At 51.5% G+C, this 18,393-nt stretch overlaps 1 protein-coding gene across 7 annotated transcripts in view; it reads left to right on the top strand.

The window, feature by feature from the left end:
* The window catches only part of LOC142044245 (protocadherin gamma-C5-like), a 58,325-nt gene that overhangs the window by 35,564 nt on the left and 4,368 nt on the right, over positions 1 to 18,393 (top strand). For all 7 annotated transcript variants that reach the window (XM_075056472.1, XM_075056478.1, XM_075056479.1 and 4 more), the window contains exons 2-3: positions 386 to 444; positions 15,281 to 15,369. In XM_075056472.1, the coding sequence (XP_074912573.1) occupies positions 386 to 444; positions 15,281 to 15,369 (148 nt within the window). The remainder of the gene's footprint in view (positions 1 to 385; positions 445 to 15,280; positions 15,370 to 18,393) is intronic.

Genomic DNA, 18,393 nt, shown 5'->3' with positions numbered 1-18,393 from the left:
TACCTTCTGGCATTAAAAGCATCTTTCTCAGTCTCAATTAACTCTGCCACCCCCTACCCCCCCAAGCTCATTACTTTGGTACCATTGCTTCTGCTGAATTGATGCCCTTATCAGTTTATTTCATGCTTCATTTCTTTCACAGCCTGGTTTCCTGAGCTGCTTTGGAAGATTATTCGCTGAATAGTTTTTGTCATGCTTTTTAGTATTCATGCTGGTTCAGAAATACTCAAGAAAGGGGGAGGGGGAGCTTTCTTTTTGTTCTAATTGATTTGCTTTACTTGGAAAGAACACGCTGATACTCCAGACTCAAATAATCCAGGATCAGTTCACTTTCATTTTCAAAGGCAAGAATGGAGGTATTAAAACTCTTCTATTTTCTCTGCAGCAAGCTCAGCCTAACACAGACTGGCGCTTCTCTCAGACCCAGAGGCCTGGAACGAGTGGGTAAGTGCCTCTTTTTCCACGTATGTGTCTAGTGAAAGTTTCTTTCCTTTGCATGACACTTTCAGTGCTGGGAAGTCCTTGACTGGCAGCTCTGAGGATGGGTGTTCCCTGTCATTGGTAGAATTGTCCGGCCAAAGAGTCAGCTTCTCTGTCAGTTCTGTTTGGTGGTGGTGTGACAGGGGTTGTTTGCAATGATGTGTCTGGTTTGGGTTTTGGTGTCTACAGCTCAAGGAGGACAGTCAGGAACCAGAGGGAACTCCAGGTGAAGTTGTGCAATGGTTAAAGGACTGGAAAACATGATTCAAAGAGAAAGGCTTCCTCTCTAAAGCAGATTTTGAGCATTTAGACTAGATTCTGAGTCCAAAATCTTGATTCCTCCGCCTTCTCAGAGGCCACTGGAAATCACTGTGTGAGTCCCTTTACCAGCCATGGAGCCTCAAGTTCTGTGCTGCTGGTGTATATTGCCTGCTCTGGCTTGAGCACCTAGTGCCAAACTGCTGTGTAAGCCCCCATGGCAGTCAGACATTGAGTGGATGAGACCCAGGTCCCCAAAGGCCCCTCTAGAGAAATGTGTCCCAGCTGCATCAAACTCAGCAGGAGCAGGTCCATCATGAAATGCCACTCTGTGCTTTCTCCTGCAGGCTAGTCTGGCTGAGTCAGTGTTAGGTCCCCCCGGATCCAACTCCATTTGTTGGGGAGTTTGGAATCTTTCTTGCATTCCTTGGGAAGTGCCATCACCAACACGGGGTGGTTCATCAGTTCTTCCAGGTGAGGAGCCCTCTGCATGCTTCCCACTGGAGCTGGGCAACTGGGCAGATGGAGGCTAAGGAAGAAGAAATTAAACCTAATGGGTCAGGAGACTCACAGGAAGAATGTCTCCTAAGGTCTGGTCTTGCTCTCAAAACCATGGCTGATTCTTTGCCAATTTGTGTGTGATGTTAAAAAGATAAGCCCTGGCAGCAGAGCAGAGACCTGCCTCCCAAGTGAGTACCCCTCTCTTGACTGTGCGCTCTTGCCTCTGGCCCAACAAAGTTTGCGTTTTTTGGTCCACAGTGAGAAAGCACTGACAAGAAAATGTTGAGCAGGTGCCCTTCACCTCTCCCATCTTCCCTCCTGGTTCATAAGCGAGGGCAGGGATCCTCTTCCAAGGGTGCACTTCCTTGAGTAACATTAGGATAAGAAAGGACTTAAACTGGGAGTCCATCTTCCTCTGTGAATACCCCAACCAGAGGTTATTGTGTATGAGGAGACTGGCTCCAGGATCATTTATGTGTGAAAAGATTACATCTTTTGAGGCATACCCAAGGATTATACCCTTGGAGCAATCAGAAGTAAATTGGGATGCTGTGTGTCTGTGGCTCGCTGGGTCAGGTACTAAGAGAGGAGCTCATGCCTCTGTGCTTTGTCATTCCTGGTAGCCACTCAGGCAGCTCCTGTGGAGGTTTAAATGGTGCCACAGGGAGTGTCAGTTTTTGGATTTTGGTGTCAGAGCTTGCAGTTAAAACATCTGCAGCAGCTGGTTGTGTCTCAGCCTTTCTCTGGGTCTGGCTGGATAATTTAGCTTAACAGAAAATGAAGAGACTGCTATAGCGGACTTGTTGCAGCGATTAAACTTTGTTACTAGGCTCTTCTAGCTGACAAAGCTAAAATGGAGTGAGGGTTTGATGTAAAGTAGATAAAGCATTCCTACTAGAAACCAGCTATGGACTTTAAAACAAGGTTATTGCTGGAACACTTTTCTCAGAGGTCTGTTGAATTCCCCATTACTGACAACATTTTAATCAAGAAAAGTCTTTCTCACCAATTACGCTCTAGTTCAAATGACAATTAACAAAGCCCTGTTAATACAGAAGTGCACCAGAGCTGCTGTAATAGTTTTGTTACAAGAAGCAAGTAAATGAGCCCCATCAGAGCAAGCTCTATTGCTTCCTCTTCCAGCATCATGCCAGAGCTCTTCAAGGCACAGAGCTGATGCAGTCCAGACCTACTTAACTCAGTGACAGGGACCTTTTCTCAGGTCATGGGACAGTGACCCTCACCCCAGCCTCTGCCTGAAGCTCTTTACAAGCTCCAGCTCCTTCTCAGTGCCTAAGTGGGAGCGGCAGCCTGTGGGGTGGGAAGAGAGAGGGCAGGAGGAAAGGCAGCCTCAGACTCTGTTCATGGAGAGCTGAACTAGCAGAACGTGTTGGTTCTGGTGCAGGACCTGTGATGTTACCTCTGGTGATCTATGACCTGGGTGCCCACAGTAGTCCCTGAAACAGCCACTAGTGGCTTGTGTTGGTGCCTGTTGTGGGAGTTCCCATAGCACTGGCTGCCCAGGCTGGCCCCCAGGTTTGGAGAGTCGCTTTGCCCCAGCACAGGCTGGTACTGAAATAACTCAGTGGAATTTAATTCCTGCTGGTTTTGCCTACCTGCCTGTGTGCAGATTCCACATTTGCAATAAAATCAGCTCTTACTGATTTTGTTTTTTTGTTTCTTTTATCCTGTTTTAAGTTAAATCAAGGGAGATGTGTTTATTCTAAACCAGTGTTAAAATACTAAAGGATGGAAATAGAAAGTGCTATTTTATGTGTTCAGTGCCCAGCCCTGACATCTCTCAGATGATAAAACAGGCAAATCCTGGAGAGCAGTTCACTCCCCATTGTGCTCTTCCCAGTGTTTTGATGTCTGGTGGGTGAATTCCCCAAGCACTGGTTGGTAGTACAGGTATTAAAGAAGGTGCAAGGGCAACTGCCGGAGCCCTGCCCACTGTTACTCTCTCCAGTGTTAGCTCACGTACAACTGTGTCTCCTGCTGACAGGCGAACCTCTCCAGGACCGTGAGCTCTCCGAACAGCAGGGCTCTGCTTGGCTCTCCGGGAACACAGGCCACCTCTAGCTGAAAAGAAAAAAAAGGGATGTGCTCTTAACTGCATTTGTCTGACCCAAATTAAATAGCAATAAATACAAGGCAGCTTAGGCTAGTGGTTTGAATGGGTCCTGGAGGGAGTCCGGCACTGACCCTAAGCCAGAAAGCAGGCTTAAACCCATGTTGTGATTTCTCCTTTGCTGTTTTCGCGTGAGTTGGAAAAGGAACAATCTTGTCTTTTCTGAGCATATCCCCACCCACTGAAACAAATCCCACATGTCTCTGAGCACCTGAAACCCGGCAAAACTCAGGGTAAGCTCAGTAAGGCAGGGACCGTCTCTTGATCTCATATATCGCTGCATTCAGAGTGCTGTTACAGGACAACAAAGAGAATTTGTTCTTTGTTCGGAAACGCAGGAGAGCTCTGGTGCACATGCTCAGGAAATAAGAGCTCAGACAATATCCTCTGAAAATGTGGTAGGGAGTCAGAACTGAGTAGACCAATTCTCAATTGATCTTGTTTGGGAGAAACAGGAGGGTAGATTAATTAATTTAATGATGTTTGTATTTTGTTTTCTAAAAAAAAAAAAAAGCATCCATGCTGTCTCTGGGCAAATGTAAATGAGTACAGAATGATACCGAGCAGCAGATGCTGTTCCCAGACTAATCAGATCAGTGGCTGTAGTGGAGATCACAGCAATGAATTGATCAAAGGGCAGTAGACGTACAGTCTGACAGTGTTACAGGACATCCCTGTAGGATCATCAGTATGGGGTTTCCCGAGGGGGGGGGGGCTCATATGAGGGGGCAGTGCAGGGATTGGAACTGGTACGAGGGACACATCTTGTTGCTTTTTCACTAGTTGCCAAAGGAACAGAGACAGGGCTTGTGCCCTGCACGTTCATGGTACTTGCATAACACTGGTAGCTCTTTGTTTTGATCTCTGTGTGATGGTTTATTCAGGAAAACACCTGGCTCAAGTCAGGATTTCCTTCCTGGAGGAGTGGCGAGGGCTCTGTGTTGCTCGCAGGTGGGCATGGGAGGGTGAGCTGTCCTGTGCTGGGAAAAGCCGGTGTGTCCTGGGCAGCTCATAGGAGAAGTGCGGACAATCTCAGGCCATGTGGGTAAGCTGGAAGGAGATCCCAGGCAGGAGGCACCCCAGAGACCATGGTGGGGGACCCCCAAGGAGGTGGGGAGCAGTGTGGGAATCCCCGGTCACTCCAGGGGAGGGAGGAGCAAAGCATGCAAAGAAGATATAGAGTCTCATTTCGCACACTCCCTCCATTTATTTTCTCTAATCCTAAATCTCCCTGTGCTACAAGTTTCCAATGCTGTTGTGAGCCAGTCTCCCTCTCCCAGGGTGAACACAGTCAATAGTGATGTTCGCTTCACTCACCTGTTAAACAGCATCATGGCCACCTTGTCTGACCCTGGCCATCATCACCCAGGCTGTGCAGAGGGAGGAAGGAGGGTGCAGCAAAGGGGGTTTGCAGCTGATAGTGGAGGTGCCCATAGGAAAGCTATGAAGGAAAGGATGTTTTTTATTCTTTGTTCCATTTTCAAGCCTGAGGTCCAAGAGTTGGGCTTGTAGGACTAACGACAGTCTGCCTGTGTCTGGTGGGGGACAGGGAGGGGAAAAAAGGTGTTCCAAGGATAGTCCTTAAAGCTCTCAGGAGCATTCTTGGTGATCAGAACGTGCAGGTACTGCCAAAGGGTGGCTGCAGCTCAGGGGGCTTCTACTGTGTGTTTGGGGTGGTCAGACAGCAGCACTCCAGTGTACCAGGACACGCTCCCGCCAAGGGGAGCCTATACGTGTATGTGCGGGTGGGACATCTCAGAGCACACAGCAGCTGGGGCCAGAGGCAGAGGGAGACGTGAACATTCATGGGTTTACGCAGCGTGGGGGTGGATACACAGCAGAAAGACAGCTGGCCAGAGATGCAGGCTTTAGCGTGTCCTTCCTTAAAAAAAATACTTGCTAACCTACTAGCCACAGGGGTGTCTGCAGATGTTGTAACCCCACAGGAATTTACGTTGCAAGTTTGTGTAACATTATAGTGGATATAGCAGCAAGTGCTATGAAGCACATGCACACCTGCACCAGTGGGGATGTCAGGGTAAACACTGACAGATTGACCTTCTGTCCACTTCTTGATTGAAAATGTTGTGAAAACTGGCATGTGCTGGGCAGAGGCGCCAGCCAAGCTGCAGCCTGCAGCAGTCCTCTCCCTCCAGTGCTTCTGCTGGGTTGCAGAGCCAGGTCCCTGTGACTGTGACCCCTCTGTCCCTCTCATGCCCCACCATGGCTCTTCTGGCATCTTTTCATAGAATCACAGAAGGGTTTGGGTTGGAAGGGACCTTCAAAGATCATCCACTCAAACCCCTCTGCCATGGGCAGGAACATCCTTCACTAGATGAGGTTGCTCAAAGTCTTGTCCAACCTGACCTTGAACACTTCCAGGGATGGAGTGTCCATAGATTCTCTGGGAAACCTGTTCCAGTGTCTCACCACCCTCATTGTAAAATTTCTTCCTTATGCCCAACCCAAACCCCACCCTCTTTCAGTTTAAAACCCTTGTCCCTTGTCCTTTCATGACAAACTCTGATAAAAAGTCTTTCTCCATCTTTCTTATAAACCCTCTTTATATACTGAAAGGCTGCAGTACGGTCTCCCCAGAGCCTTCTCTTCTCCAGGCTCAACAACCCCAACTCTCTCAGCCTCTCTGCATAGCAGAGCTTTTCAAGCCCTCGGAACATTTCGGTGGCCTCCTCTAGGCCTGCTCTCACAGGCCCATGTCTGTTTTGTGCTGGGGACCCCAGAGCTGAACACAGTGCTCCAGGGAGGTCTCAGGAGAGTGAAGCAGAGGGAGACAATCACCTCACTTGACCTGCTGGCCACGCTGCTGGTGATGCAGTCCAGGAGATGCTTGGATTTCTGGGCTGTGAGCACACATTGTCTACTTGTATCCCATTTGTCACCCACCAGTACCCCCAGTCCTTCTCCACAGGGCTGCTCTCCATCCATTCATCCCGCAGACTGTATTGACATTGGCAATTGCTGCCACCCAGGTGCAGGACCTTGCACTTGGCCTTGTTGAACCTCAGGAGGTTCACATGGGCCCACTCCTCCAGCCGGTCAAGGTCCCCGATGTTCCCCCCACAATATCTGCCCTTGCCACCCTCCTATGCACCATGCAGTGAGGGTCTCCCTGTGCTCCTCTTCTCCATTCCCCAACTGCATCACCAGCCTCCTGCTTTCTCAGAGCCCCTCCCCACCACCACTGTCCTCCCACACAGCACCCCAGGCTGTGCCCAGCTCCAAAGTAGCAGCAGAACAAGCAGCTTTTGCAATTTCCAGCCGCTCATGTGATGATGGGCAGTGATGGGAGAGCCAGTGGGCCAAGCATGGCTGGTAACTGAGCCTTTCCCTAGTAGCAGACACCAATGAAGGTCTTTCTCTGTTGATTTTCATGCAAATGGTGGAAGAGTAGCATGTCAGTAGCATGTTGATTTTCATACCAATGATGGAAGAGTAGCATTCACCTGACCATTGGATCTGGTTGAAACCACTCACAGCTTCCAGAAGCCTGGGGTAATTGAATGAGTGGATGGGCAGTGTGGGGGAAAAAGGCTGAAAAAGGGAAAAGGAGACAGTCGTCAGGACAATGTAACGTGGAGAATGTGCAGGTAGTGGGATGTGCACCACAGCTGGTGTCACCACGGCTTGGGGAAGGCCAGGAGCCCTGGGACCAACTGCTGGCACTTCTGGGCTATGCAGGCTTCCCACCCTCAGCTCCACATTGACAGGCACAAGAGGAGCAGTAGAAATAACTGCCACCCTGGGAAGTTTAGGAAATAATTGTAATCCTCAGGTTTCCATCCCAAATGCACTCAAAAGTTAAAGCCAGTAGTGGTTCTCACTTTGCCAGATGAGGTTCCACGTGTTCTGCAGTGAATCAAAAGAGGTGCAACAGTCTTTGGACTAAAATTACAGCTTCTTCTGGCTGGTTTGCATTTGTCTGCCTGTTCAGATGCTTGAGTATTGAGTGATTCCTCCACAGCTCCTGCAGCATGCAGAGCATGAAGCTGCTCTCAGTTGCCACCCCAGGGCCTCAGGAAGGTGTGAGTGGAGGCCAGTAGCCTGAAAAATCACAGCTCCCTCTGGAAATCCCTTTGAGGTCATTGTTTTGCAGGAACAGCTGTAATCTAAGTGACGCAGCGCTCTCCTAAGATAGAGAGCCGCTGCGCTTTAATGTGGGCTGTGGACCTCTGAGTGAAGTAGGAGTTGTGCTAGTAAAGGGGCTCTGCTGTGAAGGGAGGGTTTTCCCCCACCAAAGCCTCTGGGGCTGCAGAGCTCAAATCACTAGCTTGTGCCAGGTCCTGGGGAGTCTGGGAGAGAAGTTGCCTTTTTGGGGAGTATTTAAGGTGATTGTTCATGCCAGATGATGCAGCCCATGCCAGCCCTCAGCCTGTTTGTGTGTCTTTTGCTCAGCAAACACCTTGGAGGAAACCATGGAAGCCCAGCAAGGGTCAGACAGTTGTATCTGCCAGGTTTGGGGGTGTCCTCGTGGGTCTTGAAACAGGAAAGGTTGAAGACCACACAGAAGCTCATGGCTTTAGATAGGACTGTGGTTTCCCATCAAACAGTGCAGAGAAAATGCTGCTTTAAAGCACTACAAAGGTGCTTAGAGGCCAGCTTTGCTCTGAGCATGGGCTACAGCCCCATGGTGCAATTTTGGAGTGGATTTGGGGCGCTGCGACAGGCAGGAGCTGTGTTGACACTGGGAGCAGGTGTTGTTCCTGGGTAACTGCTTTCTTTTCCCCCCTTCCTGTGGAGCTGAGCCAATCCTGAGACTGAAAGCTGAAGGTTTTGTAGTGATGTCTCCTTGTCCCACCCTACTTCCCCTTCCTTAGCTAAGAGACCACAGAGCTGGTCCCCCAGGCTGTGCACGATGCCAGTGAGCACTCCTGTTCGCAGTGTTCACCCTTTTGTCTATTAACAGCCCACGTCTCAGCAGATTCAGTATACAGGCTTCTTTCCAGATCATGTAGCCCTCTTCAGTGGAATGTTTCCTGCCCTTATTGATCATCCTGGGCCAATAATCCCTTTATGTGCATTTGTCACGGCCTTTGAAGTCTGAGCCAGCTGGATCCTGCCAGGTGGGACAAAATCTGGAGAGTCTTTTATGGAGAAAGGGAAATATCCTAGTGATGGGACACATTTCTTATTCTGGAAAGCCCCCAGAATATCAGGAGTTTCATCATCACAGCGTTATGTATAGAAATGCTATTTTAGGTAATTTAGCAGGTGCTATATGTATTAGTTTAATTTTTCTGTCTCCATCTGCTTCCTGCGCAGCTGAGCACATGCCATGGCTGGCTGCAGAGGCACAAGGATCTGACAAATAGGCACAAAAACCCTTCCAAAGAGTTTCTCAAAATATCCTTCCTGGCATGTTTGGGGCATAGATGGCAGCAGGATGGGCTGGGTCAAATAATAATGGTCTCGGCTCCGGCTAATCTAGAAGGGCTGGAAGAGTCCCCAGGAGAGGGTACTGCCCCTGGTCCCCATTTTAGAGACATCATGGCCTTTTGTTCTGCCTCTGCTTGGCAGAGCAGCATCCCAGCAGTTCCACGGGCTGGATGTAATGACTCGCCGGTGCTTTGGGAGGCTGCAAATCTTCCCCCTGCTTGCCTGCTAACATTTTTCAATCCCATCTTTGCAAAGTCATGATCGTAAAGCTGGGCCTCATTCAGGTCCTCTCCAGCCCTTGTAATTGCATTACAGAAGCAGCAGGGAACATGGGGAGCTGGGGGAGTGTGGGGGAAGGGCCAGCAGCATCCTCTGTTAAGGAAGGGAGAAGGGCAGGAAATAGTGGCAATTTTGGAGCTGGTGCCATTTTTTCAGAGGCTGGGGGAGGTGGGAGGGTGGTGGGCTGGGGCTGTGGGAGGCTGGCGTGGATGCTAGGACAGAGGGATGCTGACCCTGGGTCTGTATCCCCAGCCGTGGGTCTGTGTCCCCAGCACACCTTGAGTGCAGTGGAGACTCAGCACTGGCAGGGATTAATTCATTACCTCTTGCTTGTCGCTTTGCCAGCCAAGAAACGGCACAGGCGGAGGTTTTACTTCTGCTGCTGCCTTCAGCTGGAGCTGTGCGTGGGAGGTGGCAGGGGGTGGGGAGGGCTTGGAGGAAGCTGGGAGAGAGGAAAGAGCAGTGCAGGGGGAGTTGGGGGGGGGGCAGCCTGAGGGGGACCAGGGGATGCCCAGGAATGGGACTGGGGGAATGGGCTTGAAGATACCCCGCTGGCCCTGGGAGCTGGGTGCGTAGGGGAAGGCGGAGTGCTACCCCAGACAAGCTGCCAGTGCAGGTGATGGGAGCGTGGGAGCAGCAGCCAGAGCTGTGGAGCAAACAGGAATGAAAGGGGAAGAGGCTGAGAGGAGAAACAAACCCCAGCCACATCCTCCTCCCTGGAGCGGGGAGGCCTGGGAGCAGCCGGTGCTGTGGGGTGGAAGCAGTGCTGGCCACTGCCATAGGAGCCAGAAAGCCCCAAATGAGAGAGTAGGGAGGATGCTGAGAGTGTCTTGGGGAAATCCCCAGGGCAAGTGCTGCCAGGAGCCCTGCCAAGCACTGCAGGGTCCCGAGGTCTCGTCCACAGGGTGCTGGGCTGTCCTCTCCAGCCCCTAGGATTCTGACAGCACTGCTCTGGCATGAATAAATTTTTCCAGTTTGTTGTGGTGCTGCTATGGCTTGTGTTTCCAGCTGCAGAGCGAGGAAAACAATTTTTCAGGAATCCACCAGGCAGTTGTGCAAATAAATGTTTGCAAGGCCTGTGGCTGCCATAGTGACGAGCTCCATAGCAACCCCACAAGGAAATGAATAATTCTGTGCTCAAGTGGAAGTTAAAAAGGGTTGTGGTGGTCTGGAGTGCCACAAAATAGCCAGTCAGCAGAGCACCCAGGTCCACCCTGTACTGCTCCGGTAGATGCTTGTGGGAGTCCTCGGTAATGGGGGCAGCCTTGCCATGCAGCATGTGGTGGGGCTGTGTCAAGGCTGCGGGGCAAGCCTTTCATTTCATCATTCCTCAATTTCCATGTAGGCAGTTTTAATGAAGGCATTTGCAGGTCATGCACTGGCTGTACTGCCTCTGCTGTCCCGTGCTCTGTGTTCACCATGTCCTGAGCCCCCTAAGATGCTGCATCCCTGAGTTTGTTTCAAACATGGGTTTGTTTCCTTCCCTCCAGTCCTAGCTGTGCTGGAAACGTTCCTGAAAATGAAAGCCAGCTCTTTTTTGGGCTTTGAAGTGTGGAGTAGAATTGAAGAGAGAGAAAAAAATCTATCCTATGGGGGATGGGTTTTTAGAAAAAAACCTATTGAGTCAATGGCATTTGTATTAAAAACAGCAAGTCCTTGGAGTCATTTCCATAGGAACCAGCCCCTCCATTCCGGGCAGCCTCCCTGCAGCAGCACCCAAGGCTGCCGCTGAGTGAGAAGCAGGGCTGCAAGGGGGGGCTCTGAGGTCTGCCTGCCCCAGGCAGAGGGAGCAGGGCAGGGCAGGCTGCTCACTATTGAATCAGTGATTCACAGCTCTGATTCACAACTCCATCCTATAGCTGTGGAAAATGGCCAGATCTGGTCATCAGCTGTGTGCCTTTTTCCAATGCAAGAAGTTATTTTTGAACATTTTTAGATTACAGCACTTGTTTTTTTTTCTGTGCCTCTGAATTCTGGATGATTGCACTGCAAGTAATTGAGGCACTTGAATTTCCTGCTTTGAGAAGTGAGCTCAATACCATTTTTTGCAGCTCTAAGCCATTTCTAAAATAGCTTTTCTGCGTGGCATCATGGGGAACAGGCACACAGCTTTGGGGCTGTTTGTGCAAAATTTGGGAACACTGGGTGCAGTAAGTTTGCAGAAAAGGACTTGGGGACCATCAGGTAGAACATGAGTCACCAGTGCACCCTTGCTGTGATGGAGACTGACTGGGTTTTACTGGTAAGATTGTAGCCAGCAGGTCAAAAGAAGAGATAGTTGCCCTCAATTCATCTCTTAATGGGACCACACCTGGAGCACTGTGCCCAGTTTTGGGCTCCTCACTGTGACAAAGACATGGCCATATGGGAGCCACCAAAATGATCAGTGGTCTGGAGCCCAAGGCAGGGGAGGAGAGGCTGAGAGTGCTCCTTCAGCTTGGAGTCATGAGAGCTAGGAGAAGGGTCTCATTGCTGTCTTCAGAGGTGCACAGTGAAAGGATGAGGGGTAACGGGCAGATGTTGCAACAAGACAAATTTGGAGTAGATGTTAGGAAATGTTTTTCACCGCAGGGTGGTCAAACACTGGAACAGGAGGCCGGAGAGGAAGATCCATCTCATACTTAAAATGTGGCTGGTCAGGCCCTGAGCATCTAATATCAGGTTGGGTCCAGCTGAAAGCTTGGCCCTGCTTTGAGTGGAGTGTTGGGGCAGAGACCTTCCCACCTTTGTTAGACTGGGTGCTTCATGTCCCTCTCCAGCTGAATCAGTCTATGATTTTGTGATCCCAGAAGGCATTAAGGGGATATAGGACTTTGGCTGTCCCCCTGACACTGGGGTACAGCCATAATGCAGGGGCTGGTGAAGCCCACCATGTGAGTTCATGTGTGTTCACTCCCTCTCTAAGACTAGAAGAAAGGAAAAGGGTCTGAAAGGCTGCCCATCTCCCCTTCCTTCAGGGATGAACCTCCCTTTGCTCTCTGGTGTTGTATGGTCACCCCTCCCTGAGGGCATACAACTCCAGAACAACAGCTCAAAACAACCTAAACAAGATCCACACGTTTCTTGGTACAGCTGCTCCTCTTGTGCCATGCACTGGACAGGCTGAACTGTGTCGCACAACCCTCTCCCAGGATGCAGGGACTAACCACCATCCTTCTTCCCCCTGCTTTCCAACCCAGCCCTGGACAAGTCTGGTGCTTTGTGGCAGCCAGCTCTCCTGTCTGTGCCTGCATGCAGCCATGGGGTCAAGGATCATTGGGGTGGAGAGTGAGGACCACCTGGTTAGGGAGTTCAGTGAGGCCAGGGGTCCTGGTCCTACTTCCCAGGTGAATGCCCTGACCACAGAGTGAGCCTTTCCTTCCATGCATTCCCTCTGTCCTAGGGCACAGAGGCACGGCTTTGACAGGAGGCAGGAGGAGCTTCTGTCCAGTGCAACCCATTGCCTGAAGGAGAGGCAGGAGGGGAGGAAAGAGTCTTTCAGGCGGTGGAAAATGTGATGCTGGCACTGCTGCATTGAAGAGGGAGTTGAACATGGGCCTCTGATTTCAAAACAGAGTTCAAACCACCAGAATATTACAATCTGAAAAAGAAAAAAAGATTTGGCACTTCCTTGTGCTTTCCCTTTCCCCATCCCTGGATCCCATCACCGTGCTAGGGCAGCCTCTAGAGCCAGAAGCAGTGTCTGGGAGGCACCGGAGTGTTTCTGGGCAGCTTTCCTGCAGCCCTGAAAAACCTGGGAACCTCAGCTGCCAGCCACGGGGGCAGCTGGTGGGGCAGGAGCTGCTGGTGTTAACTGGTGACTGAACGGGTTGTGGTTTGCAATGGTGTTTAGGTTCATAAGTCCTTTATTGGATCTAGCCCGGGGTGCTATTCCCAGCCCTGCTTGTGACATTAACAGGTCACTGCAGCCCCAGGGCTGTCCCCTCCTTGTCCTCGCTGCCTGGACTGCCTGCACGCTGCTCACTGGCATAACATTGAGTGCAGGGTAGCGGTACCCATGTCCAAGGACTCTCAGCACAACCATCACACAAGCGCTGAAATCAATTTGCGAGGTGGGCAAGCCTCGCTTCTGGCCTTCTTGAAACTGTGCCACCACACACATAGCAGAGGATGGATATAAATAGTTTTCGGGATGCCCTGGGTTGCAGCAGACAGCAGGTATTTCAGAGGCGGTGCTGTTGACAGTGTCGTGCCAGGGCAGTCTCTGCTACATTAGGGATTGTTCGCATCCTTCACAGATAAACTGGTGTAAGAGCAGTGCCCTGCACCCGGCTGGGGCTGGATCAGGCAGGAGGTACAGAAGGGGAAGGGACGGGTGGTCATGTGGTCCTGGCACAGGTCCTGCATGGTTTTGGACAAGTTGCTTAAGACCAGATTTTCTGCAGAGTAACTGGGAGTGTCCATACATGCATCCTTACACTCAGATCTTGTGTTTCAAAGGGATTTTGCCCATGTATACCCCTCACTTGGTCCATACTAAGCTGTGTGACTGAGCAGGGCCATGTGGGGCCTGATCAGAGCTCATGGGCACTCTTATCCATCCCGTGCATCTGCAGTTTTTCTTCCTGTGTGCAGGACATTTGCACAGGGAGGATAGTGAAAGCTCTTGTGCATTCAGGGCTTCCCTCCTTGCAGAGCTTTGATGCAGCTGGGGCAGTGACCTAGACACGGGAGCTGCCCACACTACATGCCAGATACAACCTTCGAGGATGCGCCTGTGGGTCCATCTCATTTCTGAAATGGCCATATTGAGCCTGTCCTGTGTGTGAAGGCTGCTGTGGGTGCAAACGGCGGGGGGAACTCAGGCAGCAGGACGCTCAGCATGGTGGTGAAGAGCCCATCTGCCACCCAGCACACAGCACTGAGTTGGCATGGGCAGTGCCTGCACTGACATTTGCAGCACGCAGGGTGCTGAGTGCTCAAGCATGGAGCTGTGGCAGGAGAGTCCAGAGCTGGGGGAGATCTCGGCTGTCTGAGCAGGGCTTCGGGTTCTGGCAGCTCCTGGGTGCAAGGGCTGGGTCCACTGTGGTGGAGGAGGAGGCCACCTCCATGCCTTGCAGCCTGGTGGTTTGAACATTTGCCTGGGAAACAGGCTCAGCTCTCTCCAAGGGGGAGGGCTTTCACCCTCCCCCATCTCAATTCTGGAGATCTCCCAGCTGCAAGAGCAGGGCAGCCCTTGTCCCAGGCAAGCCAGCACACAGCCAAGGGGCAGAGCCTGGCATCGCAGTGGGCAGCAAGAGCTGCAGGTGGTCAGAGCACTCAGCTGGGAGAGGGGAGACTGGCAGTCTGAGTGATGTGGTCACTTAGGGTCAGAGCAGAGGAGGATCCAGGAAGCTGGTGAGATGTTTAGGTCTCTGCTGGAGGCAGTGAAGCTCCGGGGGGGGCTCTGGGAGCACAGCCCTGACCTCTTCGGAGGGGAAGTGCCACCACCAGTGAGCAGTGGCCGAGCACAGCTGGCACCTGGCAAACATGAAAGCGGGTCTTGTTAGACTGCGCACAGACTGCTGATTGTAACCTCGGTCACAAACCCCCCTTAAAGCCTGGTAACATTCCCAGAGGTTTCCCAGGCAGATCTGTGGTGCTCAGCCCCTCCATTGCCCAGTCCCAGGGAACCAAGGTGGGCACCCACCTCCCTTCTCTCCATGTTGCTCCACCCTCCCCAGGACTGTTTGCTGCCAGCTCTCCAGAGCCAGCAGCTGCTTTTGGACTTCCTTCAGAGCAGGTTTCATGGCACTGGGCAGCTGGCTGCATGCCACGATCACACTGTGGGGTTTTCTCACTCTCAGTCTCACAAATGAAGCTGCAGACCAGAGCAGTAGCCTGAAATACTTTGAAAGGGGCATCCACTCACATGGCCTGCAAAAGGAACAGAGGGCCTGGTTGTACAAGACTGCATGCAGCTCTGGGACTTTAGGACCAGCATTTTTTTTGTGGTGTTATATTGGTGGGAAGGCACCCACAGGGATTTTGAGGTGATGAGGTGCTGGCTGTCTCTGAAGTCAGCCAGAGTTAGGCAGGTGTTGCTGGAAGCACCACTGAGCCCCCAAGTGCTTTTGGTATTGGGAGACTTCTGAAAGTGTCTTGACTCTTAAGTGTTATGTAATAGAAGGATTTAAAGCCTGCAAACTCCTCTCCACCAGTGGACAAGCCGGCAGCCTTGGCTTCTCATGCTCTCTGACAAGCCCACACCTCCTGACGGAGCTTTAGTAACTTGCTGTTTCTTTTCTTTTCCCATAGCTCCCAGAATGGAGAGGAAGGTGGAGCCTGGCCGAACAACCAGTTTGACACGGAGATGCTCCAAGCCATGATCCTGGCTTCAGCAAATGGTTGGTCTCCATTGTGTGTGGAAAAACTATGGCACTTGCTTTCGTGCGAACTTCTCAGATGCATGCTGTTAGATAAGAGGCTGGTGGGATTGATGTTTCTGGATTGACTGAGGTGGCTTCAAAAGTCCTTCTTCAACAGATGCTGGTGGAAAAGCACTGCTGTCTCTTTCCTTGGCCCTGCAGAGGAGAGGGGTCGGGAAGGATTCAGACAGAGGAGATACCAGATAGCCATCAGCATCAGGCATGCTGTAGACAGGGGTACCTCTTCCACCCAAACTATATCATCCATGTACCAGACGGAATGTTATCTGGCTTGTGACAGGGTTGTGTTACATGAAAGAGCCAGTCTTGAGATGTGTTGTAAGCTACTTGGCTTCAGAAAGTCACAGTAAATGAAATGTCTGCTGCGTTGCAACTTGCCGTAAGGCGAGGAGGTAGGAAGCCTGGAAGATTTGCTTGTGGCTAGAGCCTGGACCAGGAATACAGTAAATGCCTGACAGTAGCCGCAACAAGCCTCCTGTCCAGAGATGCCAGTGTGTGCTTTCTGCTCGCACCGGGTCCCTCCACCGAGCCGTGGGCTCGCCAAGGTTCGCCCCACTGGCTGCTGCTGGCTCTTTGCAGTTGTAGTCGCTGGGATTTGGGCTGTTTTGGGTTGGTTTGTTCTGGTTTATGGCTGTGCTGCATGGAAGTGGTGGGCAGGGAGGGGTGTTCCCATGCACCCGCAGTCTCCATGGCTTTATGTAAAAAAAGTGCAATTATCACTCTGTGCAGCACTACAGATAAAGAGGCTGGTTTTCATACAGCCTTTATTTATAAATACCGCCAAGTCTTTTCCCCCTTGATTTAAAAATAGAAGCAGCAGCACAGCCATAAAACCCTGTGCAAAATGCTTAGGATGTTTCCTTTGAGCTGTTGGGAGAGAAGGAATCTGGGGGAGGAGGGATGGCTTTAGTGTTGCTTTCTTGGAAAGTTGCTGCAGCTGAACTTTGCTGCTCTGCAGACACCAGGCAGCCTGGAGACACAGCTGCCGTGGCCAGGGAAGGGGACGAAGGTCTTGGGCAAGGGAGTTGTTTACACTGAAAGGAAAGAAACAATGCGAAAATGTGTCTCTGCTCTGAAAAACGACCATGGAAAAATAGCCTCTGGCCTTGCACGTGGTTATCATCAGCCGGTGCCTCCAGATCTGGTTTCCTTGCTCGCAAATAAAGCTGTTTTTCTGACTGCTGCTCCAGCAGTCCCCAAGACCAGAGAGATGAGCGGGTCCCTTCCAGGTTAAGCACCAACTTCCACATAGCCCCGGGCCCTATTGCAGCAAATCTCCCCCAATCCACAAGTCTCAAACAGTCCTAACCTCTCCCACGGCTTCAGTGCACCCAGGGGGTTAATTTAAATCAGATCCATCTGCTAGATAAGGGTTTTCCCTGCTGCAGCCCCAGGGAGAGGATGGCTCCGTGCTCTCCATCCTTCTCTTGCCCCCATCAGTCCCTTGCTTGGATGGATGGATGGATGAATGGAGACATAGCATAAGCTTTTTCCACCAGCACTGTGTTTTCATGTCTACCCTACTCTCTGTACTCTCTGTCCTCCCTGCCCCCCCCCCCCGCCTTTTCTGCTCTCATTCATTAATAGTGTTGATTGGAGCAGGCTTTGATTAGGGGCAGTGCTAATTGCCCATTAAGCTTTGTGCTGCCCATCCTTGGGTAATGTTTCCTGGCTATTTAAATGATCCTTATCTCTTACTGTCACCTGCTGGTCTCTGTCTGATCTCTGGGCTGGCAGGTGGGACACAGTGACACAGGTGATGGCACTGTGCGCTCTTTGCCTACCCGCTCCTCCCAAGTGTGAGCTGGTCCCGCACAGAGCAGTCGATGCTGACTTCCACCGCACTACATCAAGCCCATGCTCAAGTCTGTGCCGAGCAGAGACTGCCTGGGAGGCAGAAGTTCCTTTGATCCTGCTCTGCTCCATGAGCATCTGGAAGGGGCTGGCGATGCTCTGCTCCATGAGCATCTGGAAGGGGCTGGCGATGCTCTGCCTGCATCCTTACCCTGTGCCAGGGATTATCCTTCGCTTCAGCAAGAGGCAGAACTGGCCCTGCCATGCCAAGCCTGCATGATCCACTTGCTCTGAGGATTAAATCACTTACCCAATGGTTAAATCACCCTCCCAAGCCAGTGTGCCTGGGGAGCTGGCTTCCCTCAGGGCTGTGACCCTGGTGTGGGGCTTCTGTCTCCCTTCCTCTGGATCTTCCCCCCTTGCAGCTGGAAACAACATGAAAAGCCAGTGTTTTGAGCCATCTGAAGGGACAGAGGCAGCTGCTACGACAGACCAAGGAGCACCGATGCTCCAGGATACCAGACACTAAAGGGCAGACATTCTGTCCTTAAAATACTCTGGCTTCCAGTGAGAATTTATAGGGGTGCCATGAGATGGTGGGAGAGCAGATGGAAAGGCAGCCTGAGGAGGTCCTTCTCCCCAGCTCCACTGCCTGCAGGCAGGGGCAGATGCGCTATATTGGGTTCTCCTGAAAGTCCCACCAGCAGCTGCAGCAGCACGTGCTCCAGGGCTGCCTCCAATTTGCCTCTCCTCCCCTTTGCTTATGAGGGCAATGGAGCCACTAACTGGTTATTTTTGCCAAAGCCCAAATTCTTGTTTTCCTCCTCAGGATCGTTTGGGATAATGTCTGAGTTCTGGTAAAGGCTGAACGTAACCTTTCCAGCAACAAGAGCTGAAGTGCCCTGCTTGGCAAGAGCAGCTCTGTGCCCATTTATAAACCTCTATTGTTCCTGTTCTCTCTTCTTTTCAGCCTTAATGTCAATGTTACCTAGAAACAGCCCTTTGCTCTTACCCTGGACCAACAGGCAGGCTGGGAACTTCACGGGTGGCTTTTTCTCCCCCATGAAAGCTGTGCTGTGACTGCAAACTAGTTCACAGGGACCAGTTGTCCTGGATGCCGCTGGGATCCCACAGCCTCCTCACTGCCCTGGTGCAGCTGGGATGGTCCAGTAGGGAAGCACGGCAGCA

This window comes from Buteo buteo, chromosome 24 (genome assembly GCF_964188355.1).
Source record: "Buteo buteo chromosome 24, bButBut1.hap1.1, whole genome shotgun sequence".
Lineage (NCBI taxonomy): Eukaryota > Metazoa > Chordata > Aves > Accipitriformes > Accipitridae > Buteo > Buteo buteo.
Note: the sequence above shows the minus strand (reverse complement) of the source record. Positions and strands in the feature narration are given on the sequence as shown.